The sequence below is a fragment of the Cajanus cajan genome, chromosome 2 (genome assembly GCF_000230855.2).
Source record: "Cajanus cajan strain Asha chromosome 2, NIPB_CcT2T_4, whole genome shotgun sequence".
Lineage (NCBI taxonomy): Eukaryota > Viridiplantae > Streptophyta > Magnoliopsida > Fabales > Fabaceae > Cajanus > Cajanus cajan.
The window spans coordinates 52,972,010-52,980,785 of record NC_138518.1 but is presented as its reverse complement, the minus strand read 5'-3'; the positions used below and the strand labels follow the sequence as shown (position 1 = coordinate 52,980,785).

General features: G+C 27.9%; 1 protein-coding gene across 1 annotated transcript; it reads left to right on the top strand.

Annotated features, from left to right (window-relative positions):
- The first annotated feature begins 5,471 nt into the window (after nt 1–5,471).
- Nucleotides 5,472–7,358, top strand: LOC109818966 (glutathione S-transferase F10). Its single transcript, XM_020384524.2, has 3 exons — nt 5,472–5,669; nt 5,780–5,828; nt 6,625–7,358. Exons 1-3 carry the CDS (start codon nt 5,526–5,528, stop codon nt 7,077–7,079), a joined length of 648 nt encoding a protein of 215 aa, XP_020240113.1. The 5' UTR covers nt 5,472–5,525; the 3' UTR covers nt 7,080–7,358.
- Nucleotides 7,359–8,776: the final 1,418 nt, after the last annotated feature.

The window sequence follows — 8,776 nt, the reverse complement described above, 5'->3', positions numbered from 1 at the left end:
GCTGAACATGTGTGACTCAAATTCAACCCTAAATGCAAATTAAATCAAATTTAGATGCATTTGGCTCCTTGGAATCCGGTGATGCACATGTGGATTAAGATTTGAATTCAAATTTCAAATTTGAATTCAAATCTTGGCGCCACATGTGAAGCCTCCACATTGGCACCAAGTGCTTCCTAAATCCGGCCTTTTAAAAGCATTCTTCCTAGCTTCTTGTAATCACTTTTTATATGCAATAGAATTTCTGAAATCTTCAGCCAAATTCTTCAAAGAGTCGCCGAGAGAGAGAGAGTGCCTTCAAACCCTAGGAACCTTGTCTAGCACTACAAGAAAAATGTTGATTTCCGACGGAAACAGCTAAATTTCTGACGGATTTTTCTTTTTTCAACAGATTTTCGACGGATTTCAATCCGTCGGAAAAAAAAAATTTGTCGAAATAATTTTTTTCGACGGATTTTTTCGTCAGAAAATTCTGTCAGAAATTTTCGATGGAAATATCCGTCAAAAAATTCTGACGAAAAACCCGTCAGAAATTCCTGAAATTATAATTTTTTTTAATTTTAATAAATTTATTAATGTAACAACCCTCATATTTGGTCTCTTAAGGGTTCTATTTCACAATATTTCACTATTTAGTGTGTTTTATCCTTACTTGTGCAATTTCTGGGAAACTTCCCAGGAGGTCACCCATCCCAGTACTACTCCAGGTCAAGCACGCTTATCTCTGAAGTTTTGATGAGTAAGCTACCGAAATGTATATGTATGTTGTCAGTATAACTTGTACAAATTAATTCATTTAAGTCATCCTCAAATATACAATTTCATATTTGTACTATAATAATAATATATAATAATTTTATATTACAAATAATAATAATAATAATAATAATAATAAATTTATTTATTCTTTATTTATATGTATTTACTTTTATAATTAACATCTACTTATTTCTATTTAAATTATAGTTTAAATTATTTAATTTTATAATTTATAATGATAATATAATTTATAAAATTATAAATATTTATTTATTACATACTTATAAATTAAATTTTAATATTTTAAATAAATTATTAATTAATTTAATATATTTATTTACCTTAAATCAAACATATAAAATTCAAAAAATGTATTTAGCCTTTCTTTTCTAATTATCAACTATTAATAAAATACTAACTTAAAATCTTATCTAATTATATATAATATTCTCATATCAAATTTAAAATCAGATATTAGTTATACAAAAATATTAAGATCATATAGTAAATTGTCAATAAGATTTTAGTTAAATAATTTAAAATAATTAATGTTTCAATTATATTGTTAATTAGTAAATAATTTATTCCAAAACTAATTAGTTTTTTTATATTAATTATTAGTAAAATTTAATAACGTTTAATTATAATAGATAAATAAGTCATACGTAAAATATATATTTTAAAAAAATGTTATGTTCAAACCAACTAAATTATAATAAAATATAGTGTGGCCTAATTTATTTTCATCTTTAATACTAATCGTAGATATAAAAAACTTGTAATAAATAATTATAATATATATTTATACCTTTAAAAGATATATAAAATTTTTAATACTACAAATATATATAAGAAATTAAAAATAATAAATTAAAAATAATAAATTAAAAATAAAAAATTAAAATTAAAAAATTAAAATTAAAAATTAAAAATAAGATTTAAAAATAAGAAATTTTCGACAGAAATATAAATCTGTCAAAAATTTCTGACGGATTTATTTTTCCGTCAGAAATTTCTGACGGAATTTTATGTCGAAAATTTTGGACGGATTTATATTTCCGTCGGAAATTTCCGACGAAAAATTTTTGACGGAAAATTTCGTCAGAAATTTCTGTCAGAAATATAAATCCGTCGGAAATTTTTGACGGAAATGTCCGTCGGAAATTTCTGACGGAAATACCCGTCGAAAATTTTCGACGGATCTATATCCGTCGAAAATTTTCCGTCGGAAATTTACATTTTTCTTGTAGTGTAGTTTCCTACCATTGAAGTGAGCAATCTCTTGAGCCTTAAGCTAGGATAGTCTAGGCTCCTTTGTTCCGAAATCTACCATCATTCAAGCCTTCTTCATTCGGTCATTATTCTTCAAAGAAGAGATCCTACGCAAGGTGAAGTCAAGGAGGAGTATATCATCCATTTCTCCTAGCTCCACCATCATTTACCCTTTAAGTGTTTGATCATATGAATGGTTTGAGGTACTTATTATATTAATGCTTAGGAAGGATGAATTATGGTAGAAAACAATTGTTAATAGGTTATGATCAATGTAAGTTGATTGTTAATGACTTGGGGTGTTTTAATGATAATGATGTCTAAGGACTTCTTGTTTGATAGTGATAAAGTTGTCAAACTAGTTAAGCAATTGATTTAAATTCTTAATGACATCAATCTCAATGACTGTGGTTGAGGTGCTAACATATGATTAAAAAATCTCATAATGATTCTTACTTGAGGTGTATTGGATGATGTTGTATAATCATTGTATTACTTAATAACTGGTTGTAGCATGTGAGTATGCAATTGATGTGACATATTGTAAGCTATGTATGAATTTATTGATGTGCTTTGACATTAATGCATTTGATGTGTATGGATCCTGTGAGGGTCATATGATGATATGTTTGAGTGAGGATTAATCATGATATTATATGATAAGATGTGTGATGTGTTATGGTATAAGACCATGTGAATGTAATGCATAAAGTTTATTTGACATGCATCATATGCATAAAATGTTTTTAAAGGGTACGATATGGAATACACCGCAAGGAAGGTCCCTTGTGCAAAAACTTAGGAACCAACCTTGGGGATAACTTGGTTTGAAAGTCTCAATCCTACCCTCATGAGCATGGAATGTGTCTTGCACAACTTAGCTATCCCGACCAGACCCTAGTAGTATGTCGTTCTAGTGAGAATGCGTAGAGAGTGTGACCCGACATGTACTCCTAGACTATTTTATGTGTATTACTAGCAACAATGCACAAGTGTGATATGTGATGTTTTTACTGATATCACATGTATGATAACATGTAGTCCATGTCCATTGCATAATGCATCTTAGTGTTATGTGGTATTTAGTTGTTATATTGTGAATGAATGGAGTATGTTATACAAATAATATGATTATGTTATGTTGATGTATGTCTTGTTTGTGTTTGTTTGTCTAGCAACATCTTACGCCGTGAACCAGAGTGAGACGTTTCTCACTCCCCTTATTTTGTATTGCTCTTCTTATATGTTGTTGCAAGTGATCTTCAACATGATGTTGAGGATGTTAGTGGTGAGACTTAGTCCTTATAGAAAGGTTATATGCTCTGATAAGACACGTGACACTAAGAAATTAGATAGGATTTGATTTATGTTATTTAATTTGAGTAGTTTAATTTTAATTCCTTTGTAATTTAATATTTTTGCTGAGTTCACCTGATGTTAAAATGTGATTCTTTCTATCGGTATGATTTTGAGTTTATCTATTATATTTAAGGTTATTCAATTATTCAATATATTATATGTTATGGCATGCAAGATAGAGGATGTCAAATAAAAAAATAATTGTTTGCACAGATTTTATAGAGGTCCAACTATCATTTTCAAGACTACATGGTTTATCATACAAAATCTACAAAGATTACTCACACTACAAGAAATACGATATACAAATAAATACAAATAATATTATTATATGTATATCTGGTCTTTTTGTAAAAATCTTTCTCACCACACTTTTAGGGGGCATTTGGTATGTAGGAAATAACTTTTTTCATACTCAAAAATCATGATTCACAGGAAATACAAATTTTGGGAATAACTAAAATTTGTTTAGTTACTCATTAAGGTTCCTAGGAATGTGATTTCTAATAATTAAAAACTTTCATGTTTGATTACAATAATATATTCTTGGATATATAAATACCTTTTACAAAAATATCCTTTATTAAAATAAACTGATAAAATATATTTATTTACTCAAATTTTATTACAAATATGACATTAAACTATTTTAAAAAGTTAAAAAACATATAGTTAAATTATTTAAATATAAGATTCAATAAAGAAAATAAACAAAGACAAATGCTACATAATAATTAAGAAGGATGAAAATATATTATTTCATTTCATTCAAATAAATAAATAAGTATTAATAAATATTATTAAATTATAGAAACAAAACATATTTTATAATATTATTAAAATTGACAAGATCTAAAAATAATAAAATATAACAAATAGAGCATGAACATAGGGAAAGGGAGAGCGGAAGAGAGGGTGTGAGAGTGAGAGAGAGATTTTCTATTTTTTTTAAAAAAGATAATATGATATTTTTATTATATGTATGAAACTTTCTTCCTAATTTCGAAAAGTTAGATTTTCACCCTCTATATAAATGCTTTTATAGGAAAGTAAGATAAAAATGATTCCTAAAAAATTATATTACTAAGAATTTTTATTTTTTTGAAAATAGTTACCAAACATGGAAAACCAAAAATTTAATTTAAGATTTTTAGGAATACCCTTTAAAGTTATATTAATATGATTTATTCTTCTTAAAGTAAAAAAAAAAAATAAGAATATACTTAATTTAAATTCCTAAGATTTTTAATAAATTTATTTTTTGTGGAAAAATTGATTTGATTTAAGTTGATAGTAGATGCAGTTTTACGTTTTTATTCTACACGTATATTTATTTTAAGAAATTAATTCTATATTCATTTTCAAAAAAAAAAAATCTATATGCGTGAAAATGTCTGATTTATTTTTTTCTTAAAAAATTGATCCTGATTTTATTTTCTTCAAATGTTAAATTAGTTTCTCAAACATTTAGTTTACTACTAAATAATTTTTTGAAAAAAATAATATTTTATATAATCACTTAAAGCATAATGTCATTAAAATATTTGAGGAATTATTTGATGATAAAATACTTGAAAAGATAAATACAATAAATTTGTTACATTTTGATGTAAAAATACATTTTTTAATAAAAAATATACATATATATAGACTTGAATATGTTAAATTTAGAATAAATTTATTTTTATTTTCTCAAATTTTAAAATTATTTTCTTTAGTGCTTTTATTTTCAAAAATTTTATGTTAATATCTCATATCACTAATAATATATTTAAAAGTGATAAATTAAAATAATTATGTATTATTAGTTAAATTTAATAAAATATTTTTATTAATAAAATATTAGTAGATAAATTTTACACAATTATATTTGACATATTCTCTAAAAATATATTTAAACATAAAATATAAAATATATGAAGCACAGACAATGGAAACAAAGAGCTAATTATCACTAAGTACTAAACATAATAAAATACTAATTGTTTATCCTCAATAATTTTCTAAAGAATTGAATTGAATCTTATTAGACAATGACGTTGGCTTTTTCTTCTGAGTGGACAGCATAAAAGCACAACTTAAGAGACTTAGAAAACCAAACCAAAACAAAGAGAAACAAAAGTTAAACACGAAAAATGGTGGTGAAGGTGTATGGTCCAACATATGGATCCCCAAAAAGGGTGCTGGTGTGTTTGATTGAGAAGGAAATTGAGTTTGAAACAGTGGATGTTGATCTCTTCAAGGGAGAGAATAAGGAACCCGAGTTCCTTAAGCTGCAGGTTCAAATTTTTTTCCCCATTTAATTCTTGATTTTCTGCTTTTCTGGGTTCATTTAATACTTTTTTTTTGCATGGTTATGGTTAATTATACCTGTGTTTAATAACTGCAGCCATTTGGATCGGTTCCTGTTATTCAAGATGGTGATTATACTCTCTATGGTATGACACTTAGCCCTTTATTATTTTCTGCAATTTTCCTTTTGTTTCCTGTGGCATGCAGTTAAGGTTGGTGGTTTTGAACTTTTGATCTTTCTCCTTGATGTTTTTCACCTTGTAGAGACCTTATTGATACGGGTAGTTCAAACTTTCAGTCAATAATGTTATTTTAGTTGTTGTGAGGTTAGGATTGTTCATTCTTACCCTGCAATATTATTGCCTTTCCTAATTATGATTCTTCTGCTTTAAAAGGAGGCAAAAGGGGGTTATAATTCAGTTACTCTGTGCAATTGGTATTTTTGTGGTTTGATGCATCTTGCATGTAACTACTGTAACAAACCTTGTTGGAAATATTTTGTGAAAAATATAGAAAAATTGGATATTGCAGACAAATTAAAATTAAAATTAAAGATGAAAAATTATCATTAAAAATTCATCAGAGAGGATATCTATATATAGATTTATAATTAATTTAAATTTTTTAACAAATTCATCTACTAACAATTTTATTTATTGAGGTTATATTGAATAACTAAAAATAAAATATAAAAAATAAAACTGTAACAATAACAAATATCTTATCTAAACTTTATTTAAAATTCAAAATTTAAATAAAGCAAAATCTCATAAATCTAACAAAAGGGGCAGTAAGACTTGGTTTTTGTTGTGTGAAATTTCCAATACAAATTCATTCTGAAAGGCTGAATGCCTACTCCCCCAACTTTATTTTCTTTGCTATTTGCAAATGTAGGATAATCTATATTCATACTAATGCGGTGATTGTAAACCAATTTTGCAGAATCTCGTGCAATAATCAGATACTTAGCAGAGAAGTATAAAGACCAAGGGACTGACCTCTTGGGAAAGACAATAGAAGAAAAGGGTCTAGTGGAACAATGGCTTGAAGTTGAAGCTCATAACTTTCACCCACCAATCTACAAGTTAGTTATTAATCTTCTGTTTGCCCCATTAGCAGGTGCTCCTTCAGATCAAAAAGTGATAGAAGAGAGTGATCAAAATCTTGTGAAGGTGCTGGATGTGTATGAGGAGAGGCTGTCAAAGACCAAGTACTTGGCCGGTGACTTCTTCAGCCTTGCTGACCTTAGCCACCTCGCATTTGGTCATTATTTGGTGAACCAAACTGGGAGAGGGAATTTGGTAAGAGAGAGGAAGCACGTGAGTGCTTGGTGGGATGACATTAGTAACAGACCATCTTGGAAGAAGGTTCTTCAGTTATATAAGTACCCAGTCTAGAGGCTTAATTGGTTCTGCTCCAACATTCCAAGTTGGTTTGAGTTTGAGGGAAGTGCCTTCAGTGCTTGAGAATAAAATGGAGGCTATCTGCAAGATGTGGACCTGTAGTGTGTTTTTCGATTTGGATCTTTTCCACTTGAATAATGTAACATTGAATTGTGGTAAAAACAAGTTTTATCATGTATGAACTATTGTGTTTAGTTATTGGGTCCATTTGTTGTAAACCAAGGGCCTCTTGTGTTGAGAAGTAATAATATAAATATCCGTATTTACATCTTACATGTTCGAGTTTCTTGACATAAATACTAGAATTACCATCTGCAAATGATGCTTATGATTAGAGGAAATGATACAAGAGTATGCATTTAGAAAGTTGTGCTTGCCAAGTCTTCTTCGGGCAACTTCAGTTTTGGGAGTTAAGTTGTTGTGTATTAGAACTATCAAGTATCGATGTATGGTTTTAAATTTATGTAAAAGTAGCTATCTTAAGAACATAAAGATGAGTCATAATCTCATATGTCCAAGATTCGGTCTAGAAGAAAGTTAAAGGATGGAAGGAAAATGTATTATCATTTCTCAAGGCAATGGCCTAAGCCTTGTGATGAGTTGTTTCAAACTCCTGGAGTCTGTGTGGTGAATTGGAGGGAATGACCAAAGAATTCTTGATGGGGAAAAGGAGAAAAAGATGCATTGGCCATGTTGGAATAATTAGTGCAGAAAACCAAAAAGAAATATAAAAAAATAGAAGGGTTGAGCTTTAAAATTTTCAGATGCTTTAGTTATGCTAGAAAATCCCTCTGGTTTAAGGTACGAAATGGCATAAATTTTCCCAAAGGAAACATTAAATTGGATATCAACCTAGTTATTCCTGGAGAGTTGGAGGAGCATTATATAAGTTGGTAAAGCAATTGTTTTTTGCCTTAGATGATGTATTAGAACAGGTTCCTCTGTTAAAATATAGGGAAATCCAAGGTTTCCAAATCAACCAAGCTTAAGTTTGGAGTCTATGTTGTTGGAGCCTACATCCTGATTCCAAGGTTCCTCTTCTTTTTCTCTATACTCCTTTCTCTTTGGACTCTGGCCTCCACCCTCATTTTTTAGAACAGAAAAGTTGATATAACCAAAATTGAGATTCTAGCTCCACTCAAAATAGAGTCACAAAATGGTACCTCGTGGACTCATAACAAGAAATGTAAGATTCTACTAAAATTATAAAATCCAAATGTATGCATATAAATTACTATATATGCATCTAACATAGTATAAATAATAAGAGGAAAAATCATCATAAGTTCATAGCACATAAAATACTTAATTATTTAAGCTTAAATTTATAATAAAAGTATCATCAGCATAAGAAAGGCAATATCTTATATCTAAACTTCATAAAAATTTGAAATAATCAACACAACTAAAAAGGGGTTAAAATAATGCTCTGTAGTAACTGAACAACTTAAACCACCTATTTAGACCTCTAATAGACTTAGGTAGCGTTTGACACAATTTTTTTTAACTTTTTTTTTTTTGCTTAAAGGTAAAAGGTATGACAAACATTTTTTTATAAAGGTTCTTACAAAAACTATCTATTCATATTATATATATATATAGGGAAGGATGCACTTGTACCATTTGATACATACATATTTTTTTATCTAAAAATAATAATATATTTAAAAAATATTTATATTTTAATAAAA

What these genes read in the sequence shown, in the direction of transcription:
- LOC109818966 (XM_020384524.2), top strand. Translation starts at nt 5,526, where the DNA reads ATGGTGGTGAAGGTGTATGGTCCAACATATGGATCCCCAAAAAGGGTG. An exon ending in CCGAGTTCCTTAAGCTGCAG is followed by an intron (nt 5,670 to 5,779) that starts GTTCAAATTTTT and finishes TAATAACTGCAG; the next exon opens with CCATTTGGATCGGTTCCTGT. An exon ending in TGGTGATTATACTCTCTATG is followed by an intron (nt 5,829 to 6,624) that starts GTATGACACTTA and finishes CCAATTTTGCAG; the next exon opens with AATCTCGTGCAATAATCAGA.